At 45.2% G+C, this 17,163-nt stretch overlaps 1 protein-coding gene across 4 annotated transcripts in view; it reads left to right on the top strand.

Moving 5' to 3' along the window:
- Positions 1-17,163, top strand: part of DENND2B (DENN domain containing 2B) — a 114,461-nt gene that overhangs the window by 9,251 nt on the left and 88,047 nt on the right. For 3 of the 4 annotated variants that reach the window (XM_077820088.1, XM_077820085.1, XM_077820086.1), the window contains exon 2: positions 391-527. In XM_077820088.1, coding sequence (XP_077676214.1) covers positions 391-527 — 137 coding nt within the window. Of the gene's footprint in view, positions 1-390; positions 528-556; positions 580-11,920; positions 11,933-17,163 lie in introns of all 4 variants that reach the window. The other variant, XM_077820087.1, reaches the window with a different exon arrangement.

Raw genomic sequence — 17,163 nt, 5'->3', positions numbered from 1 at the left:
CCCACTTGTATCTGTGCATGGGCTACCCAATCTTTGGTTTGGGTGGAAAGGATGGGGAATGGAAAGAGCCTTCAGTCTACCCAGCAGCACAGCTGAACTGGCTTGTGGGGTACCATAATTTCCTGCTGGTACAGGCCAGCAGCAACATGGAGGAAACAGAGAGGGAATTTTTCCTCTTGGAGGCACAATTCCTTCCCTGCACCATTCCCTGGGCAACACAGCTATGTGCTACTCCCTACTCAGGGCTTGTGGCCACCCCAGCCCTTAAAGTACAGCTCAGACATATTCAGTGATTTTTATCATTACTCAGAGAACAAATGAACAGCTAATTCTTTAGGTCATTATAAAACCTTGATACTAATTACTTCATTGCATTGTTTTAAACTCTAGAAAATCCTTTGAGTTTGAAGATGCTTCAAGCCTGCAGTCTTTGTACCCTCCCTCCCCAACTGAGAACGGTACAGAGAGCCAGCATAAGTTTGGATCCAAGAGCACTTTAGAGGAGAATGCCTATGAAGACATTGTAGGTAAGGACCTGTTACAGCACATGAAATAGCTACTTGATGTTGAGCAATTGTGGTTAGACAATACATTGTTGAACACATGCCCTGAACAAGAACTCTCAGCTGCTGCCAGTAAGGAGAAATGAAATGGGGGCGGAAGGGAGGTAAAGGAGCTGATGCATCAGAGCAAATGCATTATTCACAGTCTGCACACAGGAGGTCTTGATTCCTTCAAACCTCATTGAATGGTCTTATTGGAAACAGATTGGTCAGCCATCCTTGTGCTTTTCATGGACTAACTCACTGTTTCCTAAGGTCTTGGCTTGAAGCCACAGTGGGTTTAAAATGTGCGGAGGGGAGGGGAAGGAACAATAGATGCAGAGTTTACAGAACTATCAAGCAGCAGGGCTGGTTTCAGAGTAACAGCCGTGTTAGTCTGTATTCACAAAAAGAAAAGGAGTACTTGTGGCACCTTAGAGACTAACCAATTTATCTGAGCATAAGCTTTCGTGAGCTATATCCGATGAAGTGAGCTGTAGCTCACGAAAGCTTATGCTCAAATAAATTGGTTAGTCTCTAAGGTGCCACAAGCAGCAGGGCTGTTCTTCTTGGAGTTGTGTAGTCAGCCTAAGCTCTGGAGGACTTCTGTGGGGACTGTCCCATAGCAATTGTTCTGTGATCTCCCCTCGCTCCTCGTTGACTGGATTGGTTACATAGAATTTCATCTTCCTGTGCTGTCAGGAATGCAGAACATTGTCTTGATTAAGCCACAGAAATAAAAATAATCTTCCTCAGCCCAAGAAGAAAATGACTGGTCCTTCCTACTTGTATACATTCTTTTAACATATGCCCGTCGAAAGGAATGTTGTTATAATAGGCACTAGGAACTCGAACCACAGATTTTCCATATGGGTGAGGAGCGCCTGCATTTTATTTTATTTTTTTAGAAGGGTGCCCAGCTGGCATTCCTGCACACTGAAGCATTCTCATATGTACAAGACCAGTTGACAGTGGCGATGCAAGTCTTCTTCCCACCCCCCACACCAAAGGGGGGGGTCTGCCTGTCTTATCTAGCTGTGATACTAAAGCACCTGTCGCTATTGCTGTGGTGTCTAGAGGTTGTGGAGAAAAATGGAACTCGATCCTGCAAGGGGCTGAGCACATTCAACTCCCATCGAAGACAGTGGCAGTTGAGGATTCTCAGTACCGAGCAGAACTGTGCCTACGGTGGGATCTTCCCAGAAGGAACAGTCAGTCCTCCTTATTCCTTGGTTTAGCTGTCTGCTTTTATCTTCCTTTGGTTTATGCTTTGCCAAAGAGGTAAGTCTCAAAGCAGTGAACAGAGTTATTCTTCTCCCATCTCTTGTGTGGCAGCACCCATGAGCTGTGGGCCTGTTGTTGAGAAGGCTCTCCCTCTGGCTTCCTTGAGCTTACAGCTGGGCTCCGTTAGTTGAAATGCTGCTGAAGTGGCACATCCTGGCAGGAGATGCTGCCCTTGGACTAGCATGGGTCTATCCCACTAAGGGACTTCGCAGGTTAGTGACAGAGCCTGGCAGTGAAAGCCAGCGTACTTCATCCCTCTCCTAGAGAGACCAGCACTCGAAGTGAGAGAGCATTTGATTTGCCAGCCCATTCAGCCTTTGTTTTGCCAATTAGTTGTGGTTTTCTGTAATGTGTGCGGTCGATCGCTCCTGGTTGGGGTCAGATTACCTTACTAGGGAAACAAAAACCTGTTAAAATATTCCTCACACTCTTTGTTTAATTTTTTTAAAGTGCAGTGGAGAACCTGATAACTAATATGGATGGACAGATACAGCTGGCCTTATGGCTATAACAGTGTCTCTTTGTTCATCCTTCAGGCCAAATTCTGCCCTTCGGAGGACAGCTCCCACGGACTTCAGTGTAAATCTGGCATGCACACAAACGCACACACCTGAAGGCAGAATTTGCCCCTTTGTGTTTTAAAACAGCTCAGCTGTGCTTTCCAGTTCTCTCACTCGAAGAAGATACTCTCAGAACTGCAGGGGTACTCCTGTTCCATCTGTGCACATAAACCAGCACCAGAGGCTGGATAGGCAGAAGAATACACTTGGCATGAAGAGTTTTCACTAGTAATTGCAGAACTTCTACATAAGCTGACAGACCCCCTGGGTAGCTGACATGGGGAAACCATATTGCACGTTACATTACACATCACTGCTCAGGGACTGTCAACACGCTGCCAGATGTTAGTTAGTAACACTTGTTTTCCCCCTTTCCGTGGTTTTTTTACATTGTAAAATCAAAACAAATGCTCAGCATTGGCAAGAATATGCCTTTTAGCCAAATAGGGTCCAGTATAATAGAATAATAATTTGCTCTTCTACCTTCTGAGAACTATAAACTTGCTCCTGGAAGATTATAACTTGGGTACATTGACAGGGCACTGGGGAGAGTCTGCAGTGTTTCTGATCTGTGGATAAACAGAGAACTTCATTGTTTTCTACTTCTTTCTAACAGTCTCTTTTCCAAAGTGCTACATTCAATACATGCTGTGAGGAAAGAATGCCTAATGAATATAATTCTTTATAGAAGCCAACACATATTAATAGAGTAAAGCCAAAGCAAAGCAGTTTGATCTCAGCCTTTAATGAAAATCTGCTCGTGTAGTCTACTTGATCATTTGTCATCTAACACATTGTAGGTCATAATTAATACCTAACTGGTAGTTTTAGGCCCAAATCTTTACAGAGCACTTTTGTATGTGCCATCATAGATTGTGCTCATGCAAGCCAGCTGCATGCAAGAGTCCATTTTGTAGATTTGGGCTTAAGTCATGGAAAGAAATCACTTTCTGTCACTGCTGACTGGGTTTGCAGATGAATGCTTGACCTAGAGGTGAAAATCTGTCTAGCCCATAACTGATTGCCTGAGACTGATTGCCTGAGTCATCTATTCACCTAAAGCCTTGCTAGTGACTAGCTGACCATGACTGTAGTAATACAGAAAGTTTTGCCAAAATAAATATGAATAATGCTGGTAACTGTACAAAAAGCAGGGAATCTCAGGCATTGCCATGGAGTTGTTTGCTCCTGGGACAAGGCTGCAGAATTTTTCGAGGCCTAAAAAATCTATACTTTTCATCCACCTCAAAGCTGCTTGCTTCTCATTCTGTCTAAACTCTGTCTTGGTGGAGCTGTATTGCCTGCTGCTAGCATTTGTATTGTGAACCATTGGTAGCAGAAGTCTGTCCTTTCATTGGAAAATGGATGGCAGTTGTGGATGCTTGTTTTCTCTGAGAGAGAATTATCTACAAGAGAGGAGTGTTTCTGAAAAGCTTTTATAGTATATGGGGCAGTGACATGAGCGCTATCTGATACTGAACTCTGTAATCAGAGCTAATATAGGGATCAAACTATTACCTTCTGGCATGCAAGGACCATTCATATTCATTGTTCTTTGGCAATAGTTCCCTACTTGATAAACCTTACATTATCCTAATGTATATTTACACCATACTTTTGTCTTCCTTCCTCCATAGAGTGTTTTTCTTTTTCTTTGTCCAGGTTGGGGAGGGCAGGAAATAAGGGGGTGGTGGATTAATGTTGCTAATTTATTTTGTTTTTAATTTATATTAGTCAAAGAGCTGAACTGATCTTTTACACAATATTTTTAAACTAATTGATAGAACTTTGACGTCCATTAAAGTACCTAAATTGCAAGACAGAAGCTTTGTTTCATTTTGTAACATTTTTGTAATTTTCACAGATTAAATGTGAATTCAAGCAAGAGACGGAAAAACAATGATCCCTGCTGAACTGAGTAGTAAAATATTAGATAAAGAGGGGCACATTCCTTATATTATTCAGAGCTCAACTCAATGTGCATGGAACCATGTGGGCTTCATTTATCTTCCATACTGGAGATTGGTGGAATGTGACAGTCATAGTAAACTTTACATAATTTTGCTTCTTGTGGTTTAGAATGAACCTTTAATCAGACCCAAATTGCTGTGGCTTTATAAATTCAGTTGGGGAAACCTACCATGCTTGGCTTGATATAAATTTAGAAAACTATCACAGCAATATAACAGAGATGTCTGAAAATGTTGCTTCTGCTGTTCTTGTAGACAGCAGTATTTCCTGCTATATGTGTCATATGTTTTCAGTTTTCCAGCCCCTTTCCCAATGATCAGTGAAATCATTTTGAACGTTGTTATCTAATTAAGTCTAATCTCTGGTATTTCTAAAGCACCTCTCACCTTAGTGTCTAGCCTTTAGAAGAGAGCAAATGATGTTATTGCCACTGACGGTGAACTAAATGAGCATGAGATGAAGACAATGCACACAACAGTTACTCTCCACAGTCGTAAAATGTTGGTGAAAAATCGATAAAATGGTGATTAAAAGACAATCGAACAAGAAAATGGGCAACGATTCATATTAGAAAATAGATTATTTTGAAAAATCTAATTTTACAAGTACCGTAAGAGTTTATTCATGCCAAGAAACACTTGTTACCTTCTGAACCATCAGAACGCTAGGGGTTCAGCAGAATAGCTGGAGCTTGTCTCTAACATGAGACTTTATAGAAAAGCCACTATTCAGTGGGGCTGCATGTGCTCAAAGAGTGTGTTGCATCTTAGCATGGAACTGGACATGGTCTCTCTGGCACCTCTGCAGTTGCCCTGTCCAAGAAGGATGCTACTCTTTTTGCTGAGAAATCTGCCTACCCCAACTGCTGACAAAAAAAAGTTTGCTTGAGAAGGGTGGGGCTGACTTACATTCTTTTTCTCCTTGGAGCTGTATTAATAGTGATCGTGTAATTAGAAGCTCTGTGGTTTCTTGTTTCTCTGCTACTTATGAAACCATGGAGACGTATTAAACACCCAGCCTTTGTATGTGTGTCAGACTGTTCTTCTAACAGGTGTAGTCCTTCACTGGACTTTTGTTTGAAATAGGATTTATTGCAGTCACATGCATTGGTGCAGAGACGCCTTGCTCCCATGATAGACAAGGTTGTCCTTATATCTTGCCAGGTTTGTTCATTTACTAAATTTCTGTCTTTAGTGGGTATGGATCTAAACAGGCTACATGTGATGATCTAGTCTAACTGTAAAAATGTAGCAGATAAATTCATCATTACTGTGAGTCTTTCAACTGAGACTAGGTCTAGTTAACCTCAAGTTATTTGGCTCCATAGTGTTCACTTAAATAGTAGGGAAGAATAACTCCCGTCCACATGAGGAATTTCTAGGTAGAATTCTGTGACCTGTTATACAGGAGAGTCAGACTATATCAGGGGTCAGCAACCTATGGCACGCATGCCAAACACGGCACACAAGCCAATTTTTAATGGCACGCTGCTGTCTGCCGGACCTGGGCAGACAGCAGCATGCCACTAAAAATCTGGCCCGGCCCGCTCTTTTCCACTCCCCGCCCACCGCTCTCTCCTTGCAGGGCAGGCAAGCTTCACCCTCCCCCCGCCTCTTCCTCCAGCATGCAGAGTTCCTGCCCCTCCTCCTCTCCCTCCCTGCAGCCAATCAGCTGATGGCCCTTGCCAGGGAGCGGGAGAGGTAAAAGCGGAGCCGCAGTGTGCTCTCTGCTCCGGGAACCTTGGGGAAGGGGGTGGAATCAGAGTATATCCCCTCCAGCCCCCTGCTGGAGCCGCTCAGGGCAGGGGGCTGAGAGCCACCCCCATGACCCCAGCCCACACCCCCAGCCCTCTGCCCTGACCCCTGCACCCCTCACACCCCACAGGCCTCTGCCCTGACCCCTCCTCACACACACCCAGCCCCGTGCCCTGACCCCTGCACCCCCCCCCACAACCCCAGCCCTGACTCTGGCACCCCCCACACATACCCAGCCCCCCTCCAGCCCCCTGCCCTGACTCCTGCACCCTCCTCACACCCCCCCAACTCCCTGCCTGTCTCTTGCACCCCCCACATCCCCACTGTCACCCTGAGCACCAAACGGGAGCTCCTGCACACACACACACACATTCCCACCTGCACCCCTCACACCAAATGGGAGCTGCCCAGGTAAGCGCTCCACACCCAAACCTCCTGACTCGACCCTGAGCCCCCTCCCTCATTCTAGCTCCTGGCCAGACCCTGCAGCCCAACCCCCAGCCTGCTTCTTCAGCTCCAGCTCTGTTCTCAGCACACTCCCACCCTCATCTCAGTGCAGAGAGAGGAAGAGAATGGCTAGAACCAGGGAGAAGGTAGGTACCCACTCAATGTGGACAGAGCCAGGACTTGAGACAAGCAGTGGGCTGAGCAGGGCCGGCAGCCAGGACCCTGGCTGGCAGGAGCCAGTGGACGGAACCCCAGACCCGGCAGTGGGCTGAGTGTCAGTGGGCTGAGCCGCTCAGCCCACTGCCAGTCTGGGGTCCCAGCCACCGGCCCCGCTCAGCCCACTGCCAGTCTGGGGTCCCAGCCACCGGCCCCGCTCAGCCCACTGCCAGTCTGGGGTCCCAGCCACCGGCCCCGCTCAGCCCACTGCCAGTCTGGGGTTCTGGCTGCCAGCCCCTTGCCAGCCAGGGTCCCGGCCGCAGGCCCCGCTCAGCCTGCTGCTGGCCTAGGTGAACGGAACCCCAGGCCAGCAACAGGCTGAGCAGGCCAGCGGCGTAAGATCAGCATTTTAATTTAATTTTAATTGAAACTTCTTAAACATTTTGAAAACCTTGTTTACATACGACAATAGTTTAGTTATATAGTATATAGACTTATAGAGAGAGACCTTCTAAAAAACGTTAAAATGTATTACTGGCACGCAAAACCTTAAATTAACGTGAATAAATGAAGACTTGGCACACCACTTCTGAAAGGTTGCCGACCCCTGGACTATATAATCATAATGGTCTTTTCAGGCCTGAAAGCCTATTAAATCTATGGAAACAATGGAGATATGCTGATTTACATCAGCGGAGAATCTGACCCTTTGATTTTAAGCAGGTCTGGCTCAAGAACAATGATGTATAAGTACAGTACCTACAAGGAAATTCCCCTTGTTTAAAAAAAAAAAAAATTAAGCAAATTGACTTTGGGACGCGGACGTGTAGTAACAGCACATGGGGAGGGAGCACTTTTCCTTGCACGATTGCACTCTGCCTTGCACAATACACAGGGAGGACACTACATAATAGATGGAACTTGGAATGCTCCAAATGCTTAGTACACACAGGGCCAGATTCACTTTGTCTAGAGTGGAGAGTGGTAAGTGATATCCTGTCCCCAAGCCCCCAGAAGTGACAGATGTGCCACAGAAGAGGGCCAGTTGTGATATCGCCACTGCCTTCCACTAAGCATTCCTTTCAGTCAGGGGCAGGTTTCAGTTTGTGGCCAGGACTCCATGGGCACTCCACTGCTAATGGGACGTATTGAACAAGTTTGTATCCTGGCTAGGTTTGGTAATATGCCCGAGTTGTTTAATGCTGCATACTTCGGGGTTGTATTAGCCCGTTCTCCCTAATCCTTGGCAGATTTTCTGACAGGATCTTTTCCCCCCCAATCTGTACTCTTCTGCCAGAATAGCTCCAGGGCTGAATCTATTCCATTAGCTAATTGTTTTCCATAAATCCATTTGTAGGAGATAAGTAAGTGCCTGATACTGCCCCTATGAGAGTTTTGCTCTTGTCTTCAGTAGGATCAGGATCAGTCCCCAAGTATTATTATGTCCATATTGCAGAAGGGGGTACTGGCACACATAAGTTTAGTGACTTGCCCAAGGCCACATTGGGGAGTCAGTGTCAGAACTTGGATTAGAACTCACTAGTAGCAGGCTCCTGGCTCAGGGTTAGAATTAGACCACTAGACCGTGTCTCTCTGGCTCACTGTTATGGTTGATATAATCAGCAATGTGGGGGGTTTCTTGTTCATAAAGTTTACATAAATTTTCAACCACCATTTAAAATATAATGTAGAATGAACAAGCATGGAAGATAGATACCAACAAATATCCACAGTCAGGAAGTGCCCTTGTAGAACCTACTCCAGTGAAATAGGAACTGCAGTTGAAAAGCTGTCAAGCTTCTAGATAGACAAGATATTAAAGAAGGACAGAAAATACAGAAAAGGGGAGGAGTGAAAGGATAGTCAGTGGCATTTGTTGGTATCGTGCACATATCTGTCCAAAAATCATTACATTCATTAATCAGGGTCCCAACTGTCGATTATAAGAAAACAAGATGATTTTATTTTAAAGTTGGGCTATGAAGTTCATGTCCAGATCTGGATGCTAGTCCCCTGAAAGCATGGAGGCATTTGGATCTGGGATTTGGGCAGTGCTCATTATAGTGATAGGCGCTAGCTTTAAAGTTTGGCTCTAGATTCAGATCTGATCTCTATTTCTCCCGCCCTCCACATCCAGAGTTTTACTTTGGCCTATTATGGGGACTGGAGACTGTCACAAATTCCTGATCTGGTTCCAAACCTCCCCAAAGTTCAGGGATGTCCAGAGCCAGGATTTTGGTTCAGACCCATCTCTCTTTTATTTGTCAAACATTCAGAAATTATTTGAGGCCAGACAAAATGCTCCTTTGAAGCCCTGTGAAGCTTCCAGTCAGCTGAACTATACATGATTTTTTTTTTTTTAAGATTGGCTTTAAATAAAAGGTGATAGTTAAGTTGTGTTGGAAATCTGGCCTTCTGAGAACAGATGTAAGGCAGGAAAAGGAGAGACAGAAGAACTGAGCAGTTTAAAGTAGATGCAGCTGCTGTCAGCCACTGTGTGCGCTTTGATGTCTGCAGAATTGCTGCAGTCCACTGATGAAAATTGAAGGACTTGCAGTATTTCTAAAATAAGATGGAGTTTCTGAATGGGGTTCAAGCACCTCCTCCCCGTTTGCTCTGGGGGCTATATGGTAAAGAGTTCACAGCATAGGAAGTTGCTCCCTAGAATGCCGAGACTGCAATGGTGGCTGGGCTTTGTGAGGAATATGTACTGGGAGGGAGGTTCTGTGAGCTCCCCTGCTCATCACACCTGTTCACAAGCCACTCACAGTTGAGTCCTGTATGTTTCAATAGCCTATAGATAATTGGAAACTTTAACTAGTAAATGTTTGTAGCTGCACATGGCATTGTAAGGGTAGACAGAGACAATGCCAACTGAAATATCACACTTCTGTCTGAAATACCGTTAGGTACTGATGTTACAACTAACACCTAAGAAGATCAGAACCAAAGTAGATTAGAAGAACAAAATATTTCCTCTAGTCTTTCTGTTTGTTGTTATGCACATTTCACTGTACTTGGGATGGAGTCCATTTTGTGGTTTGTCTAGCATAGTTGGTCAGTTTCCCCTGCTGTGGGTCTGGGTCTTTCTCACAGCAACAGGGGAAAGCAAAACATTGAAAAAATAAATGATTGTAAAACTACAAAATTGGCAGAGATACACAGGAGCAGGCATAGTTAACTTTTTTGTTTGTTTGTTAATTCACTAGATTTCAAGATGACTCAGCCCACGTAAATGTCATGTTTAATGGCCTCGACTGATCCCCATGCAGGCTAGAGAGAAAAATGTCCCCCCCTTCCTCTCCACCTTTCATAGCAATGCAAAATTGACCAGGTGCAGGGTTTTCACTACTTCCTCCAAGTCTAGTGTTTGCCAAGGTCTGGGGTGCAACCCCTGAGAAGGTGTGGATGACTAGCTGGTGGGGTTAGGGGGGTAGGCCAATCTCTCAGTTGCTTTCCAGAGTGAGCAGTTGGTTATGGGATCGAACCAAGGGAATTGTGGGCATCGATTCCACCACCCCACACCAATTCCCATAATACACAGTGACAATTTCCCATAAGGAGGTGTTCCAGAAGGCAGAGCAGAGGGCATTGGGATGCCTTACCACTGTGCAACATGCTTTTGCTGATACAGCTTGATGCTGTGTGGACTCAATGCGCCATCACAAGCGGCTGAGAGGGAAGTAATTACGTAAGTACGTAAGTAGTATTGTTGGTGACAGAGTTCTTACTGGTACTACTTTCTAGTGTATAGACAAGGCCTCAGCTTAAAAAAAAAAAAGAGAGAGTAGATTTCTAGCTATGGTTGTGAAGGAACCTTCAAAATATGAAGTGAGCCTAAATGACGCATAGACATTTGGCTGAGTTTCCAGAGAATCTGCCTCGATAGCTTTAAGGTGTGAGCTGCCCCATCTATTCCAACGGGTCTAATGACGATACTTTAAATGTCAAGATTGTTCCCTACTTCACATCAAAGCATGTGGGGGGGGGGAAATCAGGTTATGAAGTTCTACCCCAGCATGCCCAAAAGGAGGTGGCACAAGTGAGGTGGGCATGGGAGATGTGTAAACTGACAGGTGCTGGCCTTTAGCAACACATGGCAGGGCTGCTGGGTGGGGAGAGGGCTCGATTGGTTTGATTTTTTTTTCCCTTGAGGAGAGCTCAGCTTCCAAACGTTTGGGAAACACTTCATTAGTCTGTTCCAGTAGGGCAACTCCCCTGTTTCCTTAACCAGTTAGCAGTTAAGCACTAGAACGCCTGTGAGCCATACCACAGGACATTTAACAAATACATATGAAGAATTAGTTGCTTTACCAAGTCCTATTTTCCGCATGTCAAAAGCTTAAGAATTGATGACTGAGATCCAGTCGGAAAATACTCCTGCTTCATTTTCCTTTCAAGCTAGGATGTGTGCAGAGCTTTTCCAGTAAACCTGGAAATGGCTCAATAGAGGGAGTGCTTGGACTCTCGATGTTTCCAGTAAAATCCTGTCATTGCGTATCACATTATCATCCATCATACTATCATATCAAGACAGAGTGCCAAATCTGAGAGAGGCTAGAATTGCCCAGCTCCCAGGAAACTGAAGCAGCCTGACTCTTTGAGATCTTATACCTTTGCCTTCAATGTCCTGCTTGTATCTCCACTGAAGCATGACACCTGTGGCTTTAGATTAGCTGTCTGCTGAGCTCTGTGTAAGCTTGAAAGCTTGTCTCTCTCACCAACAGAAGCTGGTCCAATAAAAGATATTACCTCACCCACCTTGTCAATCAAAGACAGAACAGTGATTGGTACAGGATGATGATGGCCCAGATGGTGGCTGGGTCTGAAAGGGAAAGGTATTGTCCTGTCTTCCTTTAGCAGTCTGGAGAGCATAGCAGCTTATAGAGAACGTAATTGTGGCAATGTTAATAATAAATGTTGTGAGGTAATGGCAGCCAGAGCACATTAAATGAAACAGCATTCATATGTGCATGTCAAAGCAGGGCCAAAGAGTATCCTGGCTGTCCTGTCCTATTGGTAATCAGACTGCTGATTTGTTGCTACATTGAGATATTTGGGATTCAGTTATTTTAAAATATTGTCTTGGACTTTGCATATATTCCCCAGTATCCTTTGTAGAGTCTGTCCTCACAATTACAGTTTCTACTATAATTTGTTTTAAAAGTCTTAAGCCGCATGACCAAGTGTTCTAGGTTTGTAGCAGTCAGCTCTGCAGGTCAGGAAGATGCAAAGTAAGGGGGCCTGATTTTGATCTGACATATCCTAGTCTAAATCCACATTGAAGCCACTGAAATAAATGGTTTTACACCAGGGTGTTAAACCAGCATCAGTGAGAGCAGAATATCAGGCACAGGGATGTTGTACGGTGCTAATGTTCAGTCGCCACTTATGTTTATTCAGGTGATTTTGGGCTGTGTATGAGATGGATGACTGTTCTGCTGGCAAATATTTTTATTGGTCTATCAGCCACAGTTGTTCATCTGTAACTAATACTGTTAGTATTGCAAATCTGAGCTCTTACAGTCCCCACAGAGAAAGTGGAAAGAGGAAATTCTCTGCGATACTCTTCTGGTTATCTTACTGCAAAGCTGGAAGAGATTAGAAACTGCAGTTTATGAACCACAGCTGGGAACTAACATGCCTATGGACCAGGGCTCAAAGAGCAGATCCCATCTGAGGCTTTTTTCCTTTGGAAACGAAGTACTCCATGCTACAGATGCTGATCCTTTTTCTCCTTCAAAAGCAGGTTTTAAGGATTATAAGTAGGTAAAAATCTCTAATTCGGTTCTGAATTCATGTAGCTGTGGAGCAGATATGCTGTGCCTTGAATGTACTTTGTTATATTAATTCATCCTTAAACACTAAATTCCTAGGGCCAGATTCTCAACTAGGGTAAATTGGTATAGCTTCATTGAAGTTGAGCTACACCAATCTACACGACGGGGGATCTTGTCTTGGGTACTATATGATAGGGCAGAGATTTTGTGGTTCTCATCCATGTACTCTGAATGTTTCTCCCAGAATGCATGCAGACGTCTGGTTTTTCCCCAGAAAATGGTGGTATTGGTCTGTGTTGGGGTAGTATGACGGGTAAAATGCATGAGCTGAGTGTACCTGGAATGCTGCTTTAGTGTGATTTCTGGCTAACTCTCTGCTGAGCTGTTCTTTTGGCTTTTAGTGGGGTAGGTGCTCTGAGATCTGAAGCCTGTGTAGAATCTGCAGTCTTCCCCACTCGCTCTCACCTACATGTTAAACAAAGCATCCCCGCTGAATCTCCATCCGTGGTTCTCCAGCTGCAGTAGAGGTAGAATTCCCTAACCACCCTCCCCAACTACCTGCTTGGAAAACTGTACTTTGTCTCTCTCTTCTGCAAATGGGGCTGGGCACCTGAAGCCCCTGAGCCTGATGGAATATTGCTGCAGCCTAATGGCAGTCCTGAGCAGGAAGTGGAAAAGGACTGGTTTGGGGATATATGGATGGGGGGGAATATGTGATTATAATTGCGGGAAGGAAGCTGGATGATGCCCCACATGCCTGACTTCACAGAGGCACTGTAAAATCCAGAGGATGCCAAGGGTGGGTGCAGCCCAAAAGCAAGCACAAGAAGTTGGGTGTTGATGATATCTGGGGTCCCGTAGAAACCTGTCCCCCAAAGAAAGGAGGTGTGTGTTGGTACCACAGTATCAGTACATACAAAAGAATTCACTGATGTACCCATATATTTCCTTTTAGCACCTTCTCTGCCCTGTTTCCCCTGCCTCTGCCCCTTTCCTTCCCCACTCCTACTCTTGTTTCCCCTAAGCTTCTGTACATGGCTGCTGCTTTCCCTCCAATTTCCCCTACCAGCTGTAATTTGCCAATTCACAGTGATGTAACAATTATGAATGATCAGTTTGGTTTTTGTCCTGACGCACTGTGGACATGCCATGCACACTCTGTTGTACAGTAAACGCCCCTGGCATTTACCAAGATTTAGTTGCTTGGTATATGTTACATTTGAGTCTTTTCAGTGCAAAGAAATGCAAAGGGAAGCGATAAAAACATATTCAGCGCTCCATGACTCACTCATTTCCTTAGCATAAATTCTTTCTCCCAAAGTGGGAAAGAGACTGATACACTCCACTGCCCTGTGTAAATTGCAGAGGCATCTGCATGCAGTTTTTCTTTCCACCATCCCATTTTTCCCTCTTTTCTCACTGTGAGGCTGGCTTGCTCAGTTTAACTCGGCTTCCCGTTTGCCACGTCTGAGGGGCTGAGCAGCAGAACATTCTGTGCTGCTTCACGACTCTGTGGGGCTGCCTTGCAGAGCATCACAGAATGAAGAATTACAGCCACCAGCGGAAACTCATCGGCGCTTAAGCTCCAAGGCACTGCATTCCTCACAGCTTTTCCAAAGAGACTGATTATTTTACCATGACTTTTTACCGTGGACCAATCATTGTGTTGCCAATGAGACCATTCTGCAGATAAATGTACTGTAGATTTACCATGTGTTAACTCAGCAATCCTGTACGTAAAGCTCAAGGAAATGGGAAACAAAAGAGGGCTTGTAAAGGGAGCTGATCTGCAAGCACGGACTGTGGTTAGAAATAGTTTTTGCCAACAGTTTAACAGTTAATGTGACAGTATACAGTCACAGGGCCTGATCCAGCTCCCGTTAGAGTCAATGGTAGTCTTCCCATTGCCTCCAGTGGAAGTTGGATCGGCCACATATGGACAAGGGAAACTTTCTCTCTTTGGCTTCCACTAGGGGCCTCCTTAAAGGGCAGTCTTCCTCTCCTTCATGACAAATAGCAAAAGGAGCAAATCAAAAGGACTCCACCCAGTAACAGTCCAGAATGACTGTGTGCTTCCGTCATGCACAAAGTCCAGTTGTATGTAAAAATTCTACACTTGGGCTGTAGCTACAGACTGAATATTCTCCTTGGTTCACTGAAGCAGCAGGAGTGTGGTGTGGGATGGGGCTAAGGTCCAATAGGCACTAGAGTTTGGGGAAATGCAGAGATCACATTTATGAACCCGTGGAACCAGCTCAACGCATCGAGAATGGTCACCTCCATTGTGGCATTAGGTCACCCAGTAAGAAGCCCCTTACCTCAATTTCCCTTTTCCAGGCACTTCCATCATATGTGAGAAGGTGGCTCCACTTGGGATGCCCACCTGCAGCAGGCAATGGCACAACTGGTGGTCTGCCTCAGTTTCCCCTTCTGGAATCCCAGTAACTCTACACAAGCTTTCCACATATCACTAGTCCTTTGTAGAATTCATTTATTACAAGAGCCCCACAACCATAGTCCAGAATTTCCCCAACACAGCCCAAACAGTACGTTCACTTTTCCATGTCCCAGCAGTCCGTCAACACACCCCTGTTCATTCACTCTGGAGCACCTGGCTCTGGCCACTGTCGGAAGACAGGATCCTGGGCTATATGGACCTTTGGTCTGACCCAGTATAGCTGTGCTTATGTTCTTATGTATAGCTCCAGCATCTCTCACCATGCTCCAGCTTGTCTCGGGAGGAATGGCTCTGGCTTCTCTCACCACACCTCACCCCAGCTTCTCCAGCTGAGGTGCTTCCCCACCCTGTTTCCTTCTCAGGGCAGGTTCTAGCTTGCACCTGGGGATATCAGCGGGCTCACCCTGCCATCATTCCTCAGCCCTCTCTGGCTTTCTGGCTTCAGCACTCCAGCTCAAAGAGCCAGCACATGTCTCTCTCTGCTGCTCTCAGCCTTCAGCCCTCTCTGGCTCGGGGAATTTTACAGGTTACCCCCTGACTGCTTTTCTCTTTCTCCAGCCTGATCAGGCTCCACTGCTCAACCAGGGAACTCTCATTGCTCCCTCCTGCAGGGGGTCACCTCCTGAAGCTCTCAGTCCAGCTTGGCTCTTCCTTTGGATTCTGGATTCTCCACTCTCCCTCTGTGGGCTCTGAACTCACCCTCGCTTTTGGGCTGTCTCTCATTTTTAACTCCGAGGGACAGCCCCACTCTCTTCATTACACCAAAATAGGGCTCACCTGGACTGGAAGAGGAGAGTTGGGCCCAATTTCATTTAAGGGGCCAGCCACCCTATTACAAAGGGATTCTTCTTAGCTTGGCAGCAGCACTCCTATCCCACAGCCATAGCTGCACACCAGGACCAGTAACTCTACTGCCATTGGCTGCCAGCACCCAGTTCCCCTCGGTGACCTTAGAGAGGGGAGCCACAGAATACACAGTCACCGTTAGTGCTGCTTTAGGCAGCATTAACTGTCCACCGACTTCTCTTTCAGCTTGCCTACAATCTGGGTAGTGGGTGGGAGTGGTTTTCCTCCAGCCCTTCCTTACCTATTCCTGACCCCACTCATTTCTTCTGCATGGTACAGGGGAAGAAAGGGGGGTCAAAGGTGGCTATGCAGAGTGGGAAGGGACCCACTTCTGTGTATAAATGGGCCCACTGGGGCTCTTTTTGCAAATTGGCTTCCTTCTGCGCCACCCAGCAAGGAGAGCGTATGGACTAAAAATGATAATTATCCAAGGCTTGAAAAGTGAATTAGACCTGAGAGGATCAAATTCCTCCCAGAACTTCCTGGGATTACACCAAGGAGGAATTTGGCCTGAGCTCCTCTTTCTGTAAAGGGCTCACATCAGAGGATCTTGCTCTGGTCTGTGTCACTTTGGTAACACTGTGCCTTCTTTTTCCTCTTAAAATACTCTTGACACCTATCTCTAGCTTTCATATTTCAGGTAAACATTGCACTGTCCTTCACTCCTTGGATTTAATTGGGTTTGAACCATTCCATGTTACTTAAGTTAATGAAAAAAGAAAATGAATGTTTGTCTACTGACTGGATTCATTTCTGCTCCGAGCTTTGGATACTATACAAGCCAATGCAATAACGTTCATTTTGACAGGAAAGCGTATGTTTAACCACTGTCTAATGTATTTGGGTATTTTGAAGTCTGTTAATCCATTCTGAAATGCTTCCTTGACCCCTACTTGACTCATTGGCTTACAAGGAATTTTAATGTAGTAGCTACAGTCCAATTCACTGTGAGTAAGTAAAAAAGGCATTATGCGAGGTTGACTCATTATGATAAACATAATAACAATATCTAGAGCTGCATGATTTTAAAAATCTCAGCTTTACAGATAATGGCATTTGGGTGCAAAAGTTATTATTTTTCTTCCTGCAAAAGACACCACATCAGTTTGACTGGAGATTCCCAGGTTCTCCTGTAGCATTTGTAACATTAGATTTATATTGTACAGCATGTCTCACCCCAAAGCCTTTAACTCCATCAACTGTCTTTCATTTGAATCTAAAGATGTCGACTTTATATAATCTGTGGCTTCACTAATACAATACGTACAATTAGATTCCATGCTTATGAGATAATAATCTGCAGCTGCCAATTGAAACATTCTATAGCAGCAGCAGCTATCCAGTCTTTTTAATTAAAACAATACT

The sequence above is a fragment of the Eretmochelys imbricata genome, chromosome 6 (genome assembly GCF_965152235.1).
Source record: "Eretmochelys imbricata isolate rEreImb1 chromosome 6, rEreImb1.hap1, whole genome shotgun sequence".
Lineage (NCBI taxonomy): Eukaryota > Metazoa > Chordata > Testudines > Cheloniidae > Eretmochelys > Eretmochelys imbricata.
The sequence above is the reverse complement of the archived record's forward strand: the minus strand, read 5'-3'. Positions and strand labels throughout refer to the sequence as shown.